Source organism: Papilio machaon, chromosome 25 (genome assembly GCF_912999745.1).
Source record: "Papilio machaon chromosome 25, ilPapMach1.1, whole genome shotgun sequence".
NCBI lineage: Eukaryota > Metazoa > Arthropoda > Insecta > Lepidoptera > Papilionidae > Papilio > Papilio machaon.
The window spans coordinates 3851594-3869284 of NC_060010.1; the positions used below are offsets into that span (position 1 = coordinate 3851594).

The 17691-nt window shown below is 33.6% G+C and overlaps 2 protein-coding genes across 2 annotated transcripts; one reads left to right on the plus strand and one right to left on the minus strand.

The window, feature by feature from the left end:
- Positions 1-500: 500 nt before the first annotated feature.
- On the plus strand, positions 501-1028 carry LOC123722414 (protein GVQW3-like). The gene has a single exon (XM_045684124.1). It carries the CDS (start codon positions 501-503, stop codon positions 1026-1028), a length of 528 nt encoding a protein of 175 aa, XP_045540080.1.
- Positions 1029-2092: 1064 nt separating this feature from the next.
- On the minus strand, positions 2093-16633 carry LOC106710195 (Down syndrome cell adhesion molecule-like protein Dscam2). The gene is made up of 30 exons (XM_045684178.1): positions 16543-16633; positions 15762-15856; positions 14744-14835; positions 14372-14523; positions 13814-13904; positions 13317-13737; positions 13094-13229; positions 12896-13015; positions 12483-12659; positions 12126-12270; positions 11670-11818; positions 11230-11395; positions 10911-11047; positions 10512-10664; positions 10236-10326; positions 10074-10156; positions 9704-9838; positions 8905-9057; positions 8574-8703; positions 8192-8376; positions 7076-7255; positions 6551-6748; positions 6027-6227; positions 5671-5831; positions 5288-5480; positions 4021-4138; positions 3653-3807; positions 3337-3450; positions 3012-3089; positions 2093-2700 (listed from the first exon to the last, which is right to left on the minus strand). The coding sequence occupies exons 2-30, from the start codon at positions 15810-15812 to the stop codon at positions 2672-2674; spliced, it is 4194 nt and encodes a 1397-aa protein (XP_045540134.1). The 5' UTR covers positions 15813-15856; positions 16543-16633; the 3' UTR covers positions 2093-2671.
- Between the last annotated feature and the right edge of the window lie 1058 nt (positions 16634-17691).

A 17691-nucleotide genomic window follows, 5' to 3' on the forward strand; every position in this document is an offset into this window, starting at 1 on the left:
GTGACGTAAACACGAAAAACTTTTAAATGAGATACGAAAGTATACGAGCGGCCAAACTTGTTCTAAGGAATACGGATTTTAAATATACTAAAGCCTCTATCATAAAATTACAAGTAAAAAGTAATCTTGTTAGTTATATCAAAAATTGAAATATCTATTATTAGAATCATTATATAAAGTTTTCGTGGTTATTTGTAAGTTTTTATGTAAATAATTTCCATTGATACCTAAACAAATGAGCCGATCTTGTCTAGAGAGGTGTTATTCGTTTTTTTTCTAAGGAGTTTGATAAGTAAGCTTATGTCCTTATGTATATTCCTACTAGGGCTGGTTGAAAAGAATCCGAAACGACAATAAAAAAAAAAGAAATAAAACAAAATTTTACTAGAAACGTAATTTGCAGTCTTTTACGATCTCAATACATGTAATTTTAGGAAATAATAATTATTTGTTTAAAAAATATTCAGCTTTATAGTGAGACAGTTTTCATTTTCATGAAAATGGAGAAAACGGAGGTTCGTGCCGTCATAAAGTTCTATGTTTTAAAAGGGAAATCGGCGACCCAGATTCAAACTAAGTTGAATAGTGTGGTAGGGGGTTCTTCACCTTCATTTAGCACTATCCACTCTTGGGTGGCAGAATTCAAACGAGGACGAACGAGCTGCAATGACGCTCCCCGTAGCGGAAGACCAAATGAGGTAACTACCCCAGAAATGGTCAGTAAAATAAAAAATATTGTATTAGAAGACCGTCGATTAAAACTCAGGGAGATAGCCCAAATTGTGAACATCTCATCTGAACGCGTTTTGAACATATTACATGAGCATTTATCTATGAAAAAGGTTTGTGCCAGATGTGTGCCGCGGCTTTTGAACGACGAGCAAAAGAAACAAAGAGTGAATGTTTCAAAGGAGTGTTTGGAACTTTTTAGACGGAATCCCAATGAATTTCTTCGTCGATTTATAACAGTTGATGAGACCTGGATCCACCACTACACGCCGGAGACCAAAGAGCAGTCTAAACAGTGAACTAAAAGCGGCGAACCCGCACCAAAGAAGGCGAAGACGACATTATCGGCAGGCAAGGTTATGGCAACCGTATTTTGGGATGCTAGAGGTGTCATCTATGTGGATTACCTTGAAAAGGGGAAAACAATAAATGGCCCATACTATGCAAACTTGTTGCAAAAGTTGAGTGACGCAGTGAAACAAGAAAGACCCCACTTGAATAGGAAAAAAATATTGTTCCACCACGATAATGCACCGGTCCACACTGCAAAAGTTGCGATGGCAAAAATTAAAGAGTTACGCCTCGAATTACTGCCCCTCCCGCCATATTCGCAAGATTTGGCCCCCTTCGACTTCCATCTGTTCCCAAATTTGAAAAAATGGCTCGGAGGGCAGAAATTTTCGTCCAACACTGCAGTGATTGACGCCGTTAATGGCTATTTTGAAGGACTTGACAGTTTTTTTTATAAAAATGGAATAATGGCCCTGGAGAAGCGTTGGTCTAAGTGTATTGAGCTAGGAGGAACATATGTAGAAAAATAAATTAAATTTATTCAAATATCTCTTTTTTCTCTTCTTCATTCCGGATACTTATCAATCAGCCCTCGTATATAATATCTTATGCATACAGTCAATCGTGTTTTAGTATTTTTTTAATTTAAAAAAAAAAATCTTGTGTCATAGAAGATCCGGGATAAACTCAGAAACTATGCACTTCTTGAATTAATCAAAATTTCTAACTATTAAGTATTATATTATGTTCCAATAATTTACAAGTTAGTAGATAAGTAAGTAAGTCTTTGTCTCGGTTATTGACTTGGTAATAAGCCTGGAAAGTAGAGACGCTTCGTTAGTAACAATAGTGAAAAGAAAACAACATTGACATTGCAAACATTTATTTACGACAATAAGACATTAAATTTATAACAGTCTATGAAGAGTACGGTATTTATATATCAGTAATTATTAGCAGCTAAAAAAACAATGTATCCCTTAGAACTATTTTTAAACAAAATTATACATGACTAGAATATAGGTCTATAAATTAAAAAAAAACATACAATATTTAATAAAACATTCAAAATTAAATTACATCTATTTTAAAGTTAGTTCAACTCAAATTGGCGCGTTGTGGCTTAGACTCTAGTCGTTCAAGCCAATAGAGGATTTGTGCACACATTGCGCTCTAAATTAAAGCTTAGAGCTATTTGAACATTGAGTTAAACTATTTAAAAAAATTATATAAGCAGACAATAGTCGAAAAGATTTCTTAATAAAGTGAATAATCCTTAAAAATGATTGGCAGTTCAGTGGAATGAACACAACATTTAAAAGACATAAGGCCATATATCCAGTTGCGTTAATCCTCCGCGCGGTAAATAAACGCAAATGAGTGCCTGTCCTAAACAAAGGTTTCGTTAGTAATTGATATAACTAATTATAAGTCAACTTCAGTCTTTGAACAAAGATAATATAATGGCATTGTTCTGGTTAATCCAAAAAAGACTCTTAAGTCGAATAAAATAAAGGTTGATATCCTTTAACCTACGTCTACACTTCTAACTTATTTGGCAACGTATCTGGTTATGATATGATTGTTTCAAAACTTTCACTATAAAATTAAATTTTCAAAAGTATTTATTTTATAATGTTTTAATTTCTTGTTATCTGTGATGTGGCGTGCGACAGTGCCCTGGAAAATAATATTCATGATAAAATACATAATTAATTTAAAAGTAATTCTGGCTTATAAGCCATTTGTGAAATGGTACAAACGTCTTATTAGCACTCTATTTATATCAGCTTATTTACCACTAAAATTAATATCTGTGATTTATAAGGTTCAATTTTTTTTAGTTACTTTGTAGGTATGGACCAGAGTAAGAAAATCGTTCGGTCGATTGCTACTATTATCACTAGATGAATTTAATATTGGCTATAGATTAATATTTAATTGGATACTAAATAATTTCTAGAATATATCTTAATATTCCGATGACTTACGTCTCGGTACAGCTGTAACGGTGGCCTTTGAAGTACTGTCGCTGTCGTCGGATTCCGAGCGATTCTGGAAACTCGTTTCTAAGGAAAATATAATGAACATGTTTCAATTTCCATTATTTATTTTACCAGGCATTAATAATGTTAATATTTTCCTGTTTACTCGAATAAAGTGGAAGGCAAAAATTTACTTTAAGAGTTCGAAGACAGGCTTTGATATTGAAAGTTGACATCTTTCGGTAATATTTTTTTTAACAAAAAAGGCAACCATGTTTCTTTCTATTTTATAAAGCAAATATTGTGACAAAGTTTATTATGGGCAACGTACCCGTGTCAAATCTTGGTCTCCCGGGCAACCGACTCGGCAAATCTTGATTCTCGACGTGATCAAATGTACGGAACCCAAGCGCAAATTCAGCGTACGGACTGATTTCAAACATTTCTAAAACATTAAATAAATGAATCTAAAAGCTTTTAGTGAAATATCTAAAGTTAGTTTTGAATTAATTGACTGTAAAACTGAAAATTAATATTGCACTAAGTGGTATGGCACTATTCATCTGTGTTCGTGGCTTTACTGTAACATTAACAAATTTGTTATTGTAAAACAACTCTACTCATTAGACTTCATGAAATTATCGTACCATTCTTTGTAGGTTTCCTCGGGTGTATTGGAGATGTGTAAATTCTAGGTGTATGAGCGTATCTCTCCTTATGTTCCGTATGCGTGGCAATCGCCTCATTCCGCGACTTCACTTCATCAGCAATCGAGTGTCGGTATTGCGACGCGTAACTTTGTCTAAAAGCAATTGCTTACACATGTATCTTTCACTTGTCTAAGTTAAGAAAAATGTTTTAGTGAATAGTATCGCATTTAAAAATGCGAAATTTGAAACTTGGAAAAATGTAATTCTCTTAGCGAATTTGAAAGAATTAATTAGTTTAAACAATGTAAATTACATAATCCCAATGTTCATTTGACTATTAATAATTAAAATGATGAATAACTTACCTGTGTCTTCTAAATAATATACAGATGAAAGCCAGAAGACATACCACAAGGAGAATAGAACTACAAATAATTACAAGCATATTCAGATCAAGTATTTCTGAAGGAGGTCCAATTTCTTCTGCAACAAGAAAATTAATTAGATTAAGCACAGAAATAAGATATAGATACAGACGAAATTGAGAACCTACTCCTTTTAGAAGTCGGTTAAAAATTAATCATCGTAATCGGTCATAGTCTGTTAAAGTAATTGAACATCGACTTGAACGATTTGATGTTAAATTCCAATTTAATTAAGCAACAAAATGTTAAAATAAACATAACTAATAAAGTAAACTGTCTTAACTAGTGCTACTTATTTTTAAATGGAAAACAAAGTCACGAACCACAAAGAACCTTTAGTTTGTAATTAAATAAGAAGTCATAAAAACACTTCTAAATAATTGTTCGATTTTTATCGACGACAAATAGATCTGCTTGCGTATTAAACTTTTCAACAAAAAAAAAACTAAACGTAAATTTTAGGTTCATGTTAGACATTTTATAGCGAAAGCTTTATGTTAAGAATGTTTTTACCTGAATGCCAACGTAACTTTAGTCCCTTTGATACACTAATAAGTACTAAGAGAATGAACACTGTTTGTGTAAGCTACTCTTAGAATTTGATATATAGATTTCAGTTGCTAATAAAAATTGTGCAACGTAAATTTAGTTAAAGTTTACTAGAAATTAAATAAATCAATTTAAATTAAGAAAAAGAATAACCAATCGTGTGAAATTAACTGTTATAAAGAAAGGTTTGCCAGTCGTCGAATATAAGCTTGGAATCCTTAATTTTTTCGAAACCTAAATCGTTATAGAATTAAAATAAAAAATTTTATTCCTCTTCATAATGTTTTCCCGTTATAAAAATTTCCTTACAGCACGAAGCCGGCGAAGTTCTTAAAGATTGTAATAACTGAAGTTTTGATGAGCGCAGAACTCGAAACTTTGTTCCATCAACAATGATAAAGTCTGTCAGAATTCATTTGATGTCAGAATTTCAACAAAATTTATCTCGAGACGAAGTAAGCATTACGTGAAAGTTATTTATGATTCGGTTTAATTCAGCATCCGCGCGAAATACCTTTATTTAGTATATCATAAGGAATTTATTTATTGTGTTTTCTTGATGAAATTTTCTTCTAACTGTTTCAATAACTGTATAAACTAATTTGGTTTTGGAAAATATTTTTAAATAATCTTTTAAAAAATCAAAAATTGTTCTTACCTCCATCAATAGTTTTAGTAGCGTAAGTGTAGATAGTGGATGCTGTACCGGCATCATTAACTGCAGTCACTTTCAGCTCGTACCAATTCCCGGGCGCCAGAGAACCTACCGCATAGGACGCAGGTAGCGATCGCAATGGTGGTGACTGATAATGATTGTCAATGAAACCCCAACCCAAATTCAGTTCCATAGGCTAAAAGATGAATAATATCGCACAAATTTTGACTGAGATATTATACAGAAAGATTGTTAAAAAAACCGAAAACAATGAGATATAATTTAAATCTGAAGTATCAATAAACATCTTGAGATTATTAGGCAAACGTGTCACGAAAAGATAAACAAAACATTTATTAACATGAGATAAAAAAAAATATACGGACCGCTCTATTTTCTGCTTTATGCCATAAATTCGAACCAAGCAATCTGTACTCTACATCCCATTTGGTGACGTCACAACCACCATCATCCCAGCCACTGAGCTGAACGTAGATATGTGTAGCATTACTCCAGAGCCAATCGGTTGTAGGTGGTGATACTGGGGCTAAGAAATTTAAAAAAAAAACATGCAATTGTCAATAAAAACATTATTTTAGAAAATGATACGGCTTTTAATTTTGCTAAGAACAAGAGTAGTGTCCACATTATCCCAATAGTTTCTTTAATAATGTTTATCGTCAATTATTTTCAATTTAGTAGATAGTACAAAAAAGGATTTCCTTTTTTCGTTGGTAATTACCTCCTCCTAGAGTAGTGACATCAACGTGGGCCGGAGCTGATGTGCCAACATTATCTGTAGCTGTAACTCGTATTGAATACTTTGTACCGCATTTAAGACCAGCCAATGCATGATGCTGCATTCCTGGTAAACGAGTTTCCCTCGCCACTGGCCACGCCTCCTGCCAAGGTCCGTCACCTTCACGCCATGTTAAATTATAACCTAGAAATTTCCTGGGTCTTAATTGTTTATGAAATCCTAATTGTTTGATTTTTACAACTATCTTGGACATAGTAAAAGCATCAACTTAAAAGTTAAACAAAGTTAACAAGTGAGATGAAGATTTTGAAGGTATGAGAAAAGGAAAAATAACGATGAAATCCATTTGTGCCGAATAATGTGTTTTTTACTTTAAAAAATTTGAACATAACTCGTGTTAACAGTTATTGCTACTCTCCGTCAAAGTTTCAGATCATTCTGAAATTGACCTCATTTTGAGATCTTGGGATTTCTACATTAATTTAAAATCACAAGTATTAACTTACTTATGCCGTATGTTAAAGAATCGTTTCCTGGTAGTTTGATTTCATCCCATTCTACAACTATAGAATCTTTATAAGGTGTTGTTCGTAAGGCAGGTGGATCAGGTAAAGGTAGAACTCTTACTGAGTATACTACAGAATCCGATCCATACAAGTTTTTGGCTAAACAAGTATAATTTCCACTTAAAGCTTGATCAATACCTGTAAGAAAAGTTTTAAATGAAATCCTAGTATATCATGAACCAAGCAAGGACTGTACTAGTTAAATTACGAATCCATCAGATTTAATTTTAAATTCATCATTTATATAACACATTTAGTGACACAAACTCGACTGGCCCATTTACTTTTGTATAAAAAATCATATTGACATGGGTCGTCTTAAAGATACTAAAAATTCATCTGACTGTTTAAGTAATAATAGGTCGAAGTGATGCAGGGAAAAGAAAAAGAATTTATTGAAATATAAGTCTTGTGTTTCTTGTATGGAAAGTTAAGATATTGAAATTTGATAAAAGCAATTCTTACTCTTGATCAGTAAACTATCATCTCTATTCCTTGTGAATCGTGGATGGTGAGTGATGATGTTCTGGTTGTGATACCACACTGTCCTTGGTGGAGGAGATCCGACGCTCTTACATTCCAAAAGCAATGAGTTCCGTACTGCCACCGTCACTTCACCTCCCAGCGATGCCACACCAGCCACCACTGTTGTGTAAATAAAATTGTTTCAAATATTAGGCTCATCAACTGGACATTAATAAAAATGTCCAACACAAAAACATGAATCAAATGACACGTTAGTTATATTTCTTTTTCATACCTATCTCTTACTAATATTATAAAGGCGAATGTTTAGATGGATGGATGGATGTTTGTTTGAAGGTATCCGGAACGGCTTAACGGATCTTGATGTAATTTGGCACAGATGTAGAACATAGTCTGGAAGAACACATAGGCTACTTATTACGTTTTTTCTTTAATTCCGCGCGGACGGAGTCGCGGGCAACAGCTATAGGCATATAAAACCAATTTTCCATAAAGTATTTAACTTTTCGAATATGTAAACTAATAAAGTACAATACTTGTGAAACGTGAACGAAATTGTTTATTAAAAACTACACAAAGCGAAGAAATTTTTTTTCGAAGAATTTTCAATATACATTAAACAATTCGAACTGAAACAAAAAAAGAATTAATGTACGTCAGTGAAGTAATTAATATTAACCAACAACCGAACGTGCCCTTGGAAGCATTGAAGCGCTTGAAAATAATTGCCATCGAACCAATCGTCTATTAAATTGCTTATATGAAATACTGTTTCAGTAAAGTTCAATTACTCTAACAACATACTTTCCTATTATCTCTTTTGGATTTAAATAAATAAAATTTATTATTATTAAGAGGGTAAGGAAAGATATTGTGTCCTTAAGTATTTTGTTTTTTCCTGCGCTATCTTTAGAGTATGATTATTTAGTTTATTACTTCCTAACTTTATTTCGGTGAAATTTTAGGGACGCTTACAATAAAATTGGTGCATAATGCGCCATTCAAATATACGTACATAGTAAAATATAGCTCACGGAGACAGTTTGCAGCAAAGTAGGAAAGCTTAATTCTTTGACTGAACATCAACTGCCTTACCTCTTTGTGATGGTGTGTTTGTAACATGTTTACTTTCCGGTCCCTCTCCCACTGCAGTACTGGCGGTCACCCACACATCGTACTGGCGACCTTCGTACAGCGCCTTGAGTTCCATTGTCTGCGTTTTCTCGTATACGTCTACAGTCTCTTCGGCATCTATACGAAGTATTTGTGGTCCGTCGTTGCTACAATATGACACAATAATTTCCAATTTGTTTTTAAACATCTTTAAAACCCTGACGACTTTACTCGGAGGTGTCTGCTGTCTCTGAGCAGTCTCTTAGTGCACATTTGTCGTACTATTGGTGCGGACGCATTTTTTTTAATTCGGAGTCTTAAATATTACTCGTAATTCATATATGGATATTCAAACATTATTTACCTTGCAGTTGGCTTGCAGTAGACAGTATAGTGGAGCAATCGTCCATTGGGCTGCCTTGGTTTCTTCCAGCTGACAAGCAGCGTGGTAGATGACTGCGACAGTAGCTTGATCTCAGCTGGCGCTTCAGGGACTAAATTTAAAAGAAGGCGTACTCAAATATGTTGTAAAGTTTAAGTTACAACTCGATAAAAAATTTTCCTTAAAGTATTTTTGATTAAAAAATGTTGCAAAGAAAGAAGGCGAAAGCACACTTTATGCGTCCTTACTTCTTAAAGCACTTTGAAAAGTACAAATTGGCTTTAAAATTTGTGTAAAAGTATAAAGTACTCACCATCCTGAAGTGTGGCGCAAACAATAGGAAAGGAGAATGGTCCGGTGCCGTAGTTTGAGAATCCTGCGACTTTGACCGTGTAGTTGGTGTATTTGTACAGGCCTTGCAAGCGCAGCTCTGTCACTAGAGACGTCGCGTTCTGCCATTGTCGAGCTGGCAAGTTTTGTTCGTTTACATAAATTTTGAACTATAGAAAGCATTTCAAAGGAATCCTTTACAGTAGCGCTTGTTTGGTGAGTTAGTTCAAAGTTAGCACTTCAACTATATGTATTATGTTTATTAATTTTATATTATTACTCGTTATACTTTAAAGGCGGGTGGTAAAATAGGTCAGGTGGTTAAACATTATGGTATAGTTACGCGTTGATATATTCTTGTACTGTTTATTTATGTTTTTATTTTTTTTATTTTATTTGTCATTGTTATGTGTTATTTACTGTTGTTATAAAATATGTTATCGTGTAAACTATTATGTAAAGTGAGTATAGTGTCAAATTGGTTGTATACTGTAAGGATGCTATGCGGTTGTTTTTAAATAAATAAATAAATTAGTTTATTCATTATAGCAAAGGTTTTTTTTTATACTAGAAGGGGGTAAACGAGCAGCGACTCGCTTAATATGCCAACCGCTTTTTCAATACATCAGTGATATTTCATAAAAGAGTTACATGATTAAAAAAAGAGTCACTGAAATGATCAACATCGGTATGAAAAACGAAATCATATGTTGACCACAGATATAACAGCAGGAACATGTTGACACAGGGCTACTTAAGAACAATGAGTACTGTTAACATACCTTGTGCCGCATATAATACGGTGTATCCTATAAGAGCTCCAGCTTGTCTGTGAGGTGGGATGGGTTGCCAGCTAACTCTGAGAGCGGTCGAGCTTACGCCGCCACACTCCACTGATGAAGGACCTTCTTCCGGTGCTAGATGGAAACAAAAAATCAGATGTTTAACCAAAAATAAATAAACTTATTATCCTGACTTATTGTGAAATGAATACTCCGGAGATGAAAACGAATTAAATAAAGTATTAATATTGAAGTAATCTGAAAAGACAAGAACGAAGTTAACGAACGCAATCAAAAATCATAAATTTAAAAGTTGTGTTAAATTTTGGTTTTTATATCTACTAATTGGTTAAATTTTAAATTCTAATACCTCCTTCTCTCGTGTCTTGAAACATTGGTATTGAAAATGGTCCCGCGCCGGCGCCATTAAAAGCCGCTATGGAAACTGCGTATCTGAACAAAAAATTTACAAATTGTAGCAATCTCAAGCTATTTCTTGAAGATTAACAATTGTATAAAAAAAATTGTTTACCTGACACCCTTAAGAAGTCCTGTAATAATAGTTTCTTGTTTCGAATAAAGCGATGATGTTTTGATGATTTTGTCGCTTACGTCTTGATTTTCTGTTCACATACAAAATTTTCAATTTTTTGTCACAAACACTTAATTGTTGTATACCTAAATGGCCACTTAGGTAGCAGTTTCTATGGACAAGGATCTGTTACTGATTACACGTTAGTTCTTGTTTTCTTCTATTTTATTTATTCTACCCTCTTTATAAACTGTATTAATATGTGCATTAACAAACCTTTTACTCCATTTAGTTGTGGAACAGCTCTTAATCTGTAGCCAATGATGAGACCGTTGTGTTTGTCAGCCGGTGGTGGAAGCCATCTTGCTCGTAGTTCCCCGGGACCGTCAGTTTGCTCTATTTGTACTCCCAACGGCGGTGATGATGGGGCTACGCAAATAAATCAATCATTAAAACGTCACTGATGATTTATCAAAAATCAATTTTTTATAACTCGTTTCTGTTATCCCAGGAATTAATTTTTAGACCCTAATAATATTTAGTTGGGAAGCAATAAGCAATAGAATACCTGTGTGATATGCCACTAAAGAACAAAATTGAATGATAGCTTAGCTTAGCATTTTAAATGATTGTATGAACAATGGCAGTATTTTGTAGAACAGCTATTAATGTTACCTTCTTCTGTTGTAGTAAATTTAACTGGAGTTGAGTACGAGCTGAGGTCAGCTTGGTTACCACCCGCCACTCTCACCGTGTAACTAGTGGCCGGTACTAAGTCGCCTATCTCAATCATATGACGTATTTCATCTGACCTAGACAAATGTTAGAATTCTATTTAGTTAGATGTTTAGAAAACAATGTTTTGTCAAAAAACAAAAGAAGACTTATTTGGTAAAGAACCAGAGTATCTGCTAAAATTGAGAAGGTGTGTTCGGTCTAATCCAATTCGTCAAACTAAAGACGAAGTTCTTACTAATAATAATTACTGACTTACCTGGTAACATTTATTGTTCTAGCATTACTCCAAGACAAACGTTGACTGGTCGCAATTTGTAAATTGTAAAACTGAGCCAGTGACCGGGTCATGTCTCGCCATGACAGTTTGACAGATCGACTTTTTATTGAATCTACAGATAAATCTGATGGCGGTAATGGTGGTTCTAAAAGTAAGGAAACATTTTATTGTTTTCTTAAAATATGATCAATATATCTTTTCTTCAGTGGCTTGTTTCATGATTTAGTTCACTTTAAAGTTAATTTGATATCAACTCGAATATTCAAAATGGAGATGATGTACAAATAAAAGTTGATAATTTACAAATATGTGAGTACATGAACAAAATAAAACAAAAGTACATCGAATAAAATTTTCATTCAAAATTTTGAAACAAATTTAACAAAGGTTCAAGTGAGTGATGTAATTTATATTCATACCCAAAATAGTCAAATAAACGCTATACACGTCGGCTCCGTAAGGATTTCCTGCTCTACATTGATATATAGCACCATCGCTGGTTTCCGTGTGTAAAATTTCTAAAAGATTTGTCATGCCATCATCTGATTTCGTTTCAGATATTTTTACTCTATAACAAAAATAAATTCAATGTACTTAGATATGCTAGTTAATTATACCAAGCAATTCAACCTAAATTTTGAAAATCGGTAAAATTGTAAGTTGGTATTCTATGCTTCGTAGCATATCTTGAAGCATTAGTATGTAATTTGTCCTCTTCGTCTGAATAATTTCCTCAAAATTAATAAAGATAAGTATAACTCTCTAAAGACTTCTGCAGTTATTTTTATATCATGGTAATTATCATTAGAAGTAGTTATTGATCAGATATTGCGTTCAATTCAAAATTTCTTATTTATTAATCGACTATGGTGTACCTTTGTGTCAACGGATTTATTGGTTTTCCGTTTCTCGTCCACATTATTCTAATAGGATCATCTCCCCTCGCCTGACATTCTATTGCTACATGTTGTCCGAGCTTTGCAGTCATGTTCCTTGATACTATGTCAAATGTTACAGGTTCTACGACAAAAACATACAAATAATAATCGAAAATTAATCTTCAATCGCTTTTATATATGATACATGAAACTATTTTCGGAGAAACTATCAAATAAATGCATTTATGGGAACGCAATTCTTAGAGAAAGTATAATCATCGTTTTCACGGAAACGCTAGCCCAAAGGGTAGAAGGAGGAGTCAACTTATAAGTATATAGATGTATTTAACTTACTATTAACGGATATCCAGACAGTTTTGCTTAAAGGTTCACCGACGCCGTTTTCAACATGACAAGTGTACAGACCAGCGTCAGAAAGCGCTACTGCATCGAAAATTAACGAGCCATTTGATAGACTCAGAACTCCACCACCAGCAACTTCTAATACTGGCCTCCAAGCGTCAGATATCACTAAAAGTAACCAAAATAAATTAAAATTTTGTAGAGATTCTGAAATTCTCATTTTTTTCTCGGAGACCTTTTTCAAATTTTTTTCTCATTTCGATGAACCTGCCTCTGTTACAATACTTCAACTTTTGAACCCTTAATGTTATTTCCTGATATCGTACTTTCCCGCTGGATCTTCGGTAGATCCATGGGCGTCTACCCGTACCATTTTCGTACAGAGTATCAATTTTTCCACCTACCGTCTTTTTTCAACCAATGTGTTTGTGGTTGTGGATATCCGTTCGCACTACATGACACATGACCGCTTCTGCCAAGAAGCAATGAAGTATTCCGAGGTTCCTCACTCCATTTGGGAGCAACTTTAGAAAACAAAAATATTAATATTAAACGAACGACATAATTGGATAAACAATAAAATTAATTGTTACTAAATGTACCTTTTATGTACAAATTTACAGTTTTATTAACTTTTGCTACGTGATTCGCAGCAACGCATGTATATGTCCCACAATGATCCAGTGAAACATTTTTAATTATTAAAACGCTGAACACTTCTAAGCTGCGTTCCACAATCTGTAAGGATAACAAACTATTCCTGTACTTTGAGTTTCTAAAAAATGATGTAAAGAAAATATTACTTTATAATGGGATTGTTTTTACCTTTAAATACGGCGGTATCTTTTTACCGTCTTTCAACCATGAATAGTAAACCGGAGAATCACCACTTTTAAGATTACAATGTATTTGTACAATTTGTCCTTCTTGTAAATCTGATGCTAGTAATATATCTTCTAATTGCGGTGCTTCAACCACTTGTAGTTCAAATGATCTCTTTGCCATTTCACCAGAAGGACTTCTGACTATGCAAGCATAAGATGCACCGTTATCAACCTTACTAACTTTAACTATATTTAACACTCCATCTGCTGTCACACTAGCTGCTTCTCGTTTCTGTCTTAATTTAGGTTTCCTTCCAAATATTTCTATACTATAAGCAGTATCGTTTATAAATCTTTTATAACGATGACTTTGTGAACCATCTTTAACGATTTCTTTTCCTTTAAATTCCCATGATATATCCCTTAAAAAGTAAGTGACAGTATTATTTACTTGTTCATTAGTATAAATCTTATTTAAGTACTGTTTTGTTGGTTTACCTTATAGGGTAACCGTAATATGGACATCGAAGCGTTACACTTTGTCCACTTTGAACCTTGAACGGTGGCATTGTTCTTATGTACGGCGGACCTGGTGTATACAATGGTAATAGATTACTTAAACTCTAGTAGTTGAAAAACATTTTTTACAGTAGTACAGGTGGCAAACGAGCAAGTGATCACTTGATTTTTCTAAAAAGCACATATACTTCAACCAGTTAAAAGATAGACGCTTTAGTTACCTTTAATACACAAAGGACGGGAAAGAAAATTAAATTTCCCCTTGCTGTACTCTTGGGGTGGGGCCTCTGCCAAATGCATTTAACAAACAAACGGAGCAAACGTCCACCTGAATTCGCCTAAATAGCGAGGCGTCCGTTGCCTAGACATCCGCAAAGCAAATGCGTTGCCTACCTCTAATAAACGGAGAAGGTGACGCACAGAAACAGGATATTTGCCTTTCCTATGCTCCACTTCCACCAAATCCACTTATCCTTTCCTAATAAGACTAAAATTAGGCTATCCTAATTTTTTTTTATTTCATTTGACTATGCTTACCATAAACATTAACTCTATCTTCATGGGCAACCATTGCGTCCCCATGATGTGCTACACACGAATAGAGACCTCCATCGTCGACTCTTATGTGAGAAATATTTAGCTGTGTTAATACACCGCCATCTGGCGTCATAGTTTGTCCTATTGCATATCTAAAACAATTTAATTATTTTAGTTGTACATGTAAATAATTTTGACTGGTAAATTTAAATGAAATAACACTTTTTAAAATTAATTTATTGTAGATAAAGGTTAAAAGAAAATTAGTTTTTTATGTTATATTAGCGAAAATTAGTTAATTTCTTGTTAGTGTATTTTTATACATTTTTAATGTAAATTCATTTGAACTTATTATTTACACTTCGAACTTACCTAGAATCTGTATTAGAAGATATCACTACTTTGTCTCTTTCCCACACGAATCTTGCTGGATGTGGACCATTTACAATGCATTGTAAACTTATCTACGGAAATTAACTCACATTAATTAATGTTAATTTAATCAAATTGTTAGTTACTTTAAAGTTTAAGTATAATTTTACTTAGACTATTTTTGGGCAATATTGTTTAAAATAAGTAAAATTGTAAGGGTCTCAATAACTTTTAAAGCGGTGAATTTATACACACTTATGAAACATCTTTCCAAGTATGACGTGGGGGCCTTCAAGAGTAGAGTGAATAGGCATCTACAAAGCTAGCGCGTACCATCTTTAGACCACATCATCACTGCATCGAGTGGGATCGTGGTCAAGCGCTAAATTTTTCAATATATAAAAAAAAGTACAATAGATATTGCTGTCTCTTTTATTTTAAAAGTCTTAACACTTCATGATAAAATCATTAAAACTATGTTATTGTATGGATTATTTTTACGGTATTAGAAACCTATTCTTTGTTTCGATCCGATGGCTAAATTAAACAAACAGAAGAACGTCAAATTCCATTTGGTTGTTTCGGAAAATTGTTTATTAAAGTGTGGTATTGTAAAATAAATGTAGCTAATATATTCTGAGTTCATCTCTTTGACCTTATCCCCAAGCAATAATCAAATGGGGTCGGCGCACAAGTTTTTATAAATCAACGTTTTGGCTTAATTTTACTACTGGCCTCCTGCCTATAGTAGTCATCCCTACTAGGGACGAATAAATTAAAAGTAAATATTTATTTTTTAAATAAACATTAAATTAGATACTAAATAATTATAGCTACGTCAAAATTTAGTTATAAAATTTTATAAAAAAATAGATATTTTTTGAAATTCACGAGTTTTAACGTAATGTGTTGTTTGTCTATATGTGTGAATTGGAAAGGATGAGACTATATAGATTTTTGAACTTGGTTAACTTTTTTCTTGAACATGTGATGGGCAATATGAATAATTTTAACTTACGTCTACACCGAGAGAGACTGTGGTTTCACTGAAGTGCTGTGATATAACCATCTGTAACCTTCTCTTAGATCGAATTAATCCTGCATTTGTTGAATCTGTTGAATTTATTAAGATTTTGTTTAAAAATATATGACATTAATTGACTAAAAATTACTTTAACTGTATATGAATAAAGAACCCTAAAACTAAAAAAACCTTAAAAATATACTATAAAAACTAAAATATATCAATTAAAGGAGTGCCTTTAGACAAGGCGGAACCTTCCGGTAATAATAACGAAGTAACAGCCCGAGCCGAGGCTCCTGAGGGAGTCCTCGAGCCTAGTTATTCTTAAACGAGGTGTAGGCTAATCGCCATCTGAGCCCGGCTACCTCAAGCCCAGTGAAACTGTAAATGCCTTTTTAAGGCAAACAGTGACTACTCATTCCCAAAAAAAAACAAGGTTCCGAAGATACTGGCAGCGTTCCCCTTTTAATTAGTTAGACTAATTCTTTGTCCGAAGTTGCTGCCTTGTTATTTCCTTAAAAATCCTTATAGCGCTAGGACTCCACGGACCAAGGGTTTCGACTTAATAACAAGTACTCTGTTTCCTCGTTTTTCAAATTCTTATTATTGTATCCTAGTTTTATTATCCCTTGACATTTATATCAAAAATTCTTCTTATTACGACATATAATAACTCTATCACTTTAATTTAAGAAATTCTCTATTTACAATTTTCATCCATTCGTTTAGTGAAATTAAAATCCCAAATATAATATTGAAAATAAAATATTCTTACCATTATTTTCTGTATATCGAATAACGTTGATTTCTTCGTACACAGTTACATTTTCCCCAATATCAGTTAGATGTCTGAAAGATAAATCCCCGGAGGCAAACAATTATTTATAATGATGCGTAATTGAACACTTTAGGTTAAAATTTCTTACGAATTTGATAAAAAATTGAACTAAATATCCAAATTCAATAAGTTGTTTTAAAGATTTTATAAGTCACGGAAGAACTACCTACCCTTCATTAAGAAGCTAGCACGATTATTTGTGACAAACGCCATCGTATCTTCATTGACAATATTTGCATTAAAACTTGTACAACGTTATCGGGCGTAAAATACATACAAAATCTCATACTACCTTTAACATAACTGACGATGACGATACGAAGGGGCTTCTCGCAAATATTCGTGCTAGGACCACTGTAGGCGTCCCATTGTCAATTTTTTTTCGAATTACCATATTTTTTCGATGTTAATTTTATTTTATAGTAGTTAAAAATAATCTTCGAGCCGTATAAATTGAATACATTCAGACTAATAACAAAATAAAAGGATAATCTAATATATTAGGTCCTTACATATGAAATTGGCGTTTTGTATGGGAGGAACAAAAAGTCGAATATTTTTTAATATAATATATTTAATTAATCAAAGTATGAACCATTATTTTCTATGCACTTTTGCCATCTCATAGGTAGTTCATTGATCCCTTTACTAAAAAAACCAGTCGGACGGGAATCAATAAAATCTTTGAAGGCGATTTGGACTGCCCCATCGGAGTTGAATTTTTTCCCTTGCAAGAAGTTATCCAAATTTCGAAAAAACTGGTAATCTGTTGGAGCAAGGTCCGTGGAGTACGGAGGATGTCTTAGACTTTCCAATTGAAGCTCTTCTAATTTAGTAGCCGTCTGTTGCGCAGTGTGTGGTCTAGCGTTGTCGTGAAGCAGCAGTGGCGTGGAGCGATTGACCAGCCTAGGTTGTTTAGCCGCTAGTTTTTCCATCATGGTTTGCAATTGCTGACAATAGACATCAGCCGTAATAGTCTGGCCAGATTTGAGAAAACTGTAATGAACAATACCGGCACTAGTCCACCAAACGCTTACAAGTAAATTTTTCGGGGTTAATTTTCGCTTGGGGCAGGATTTGGCTGGC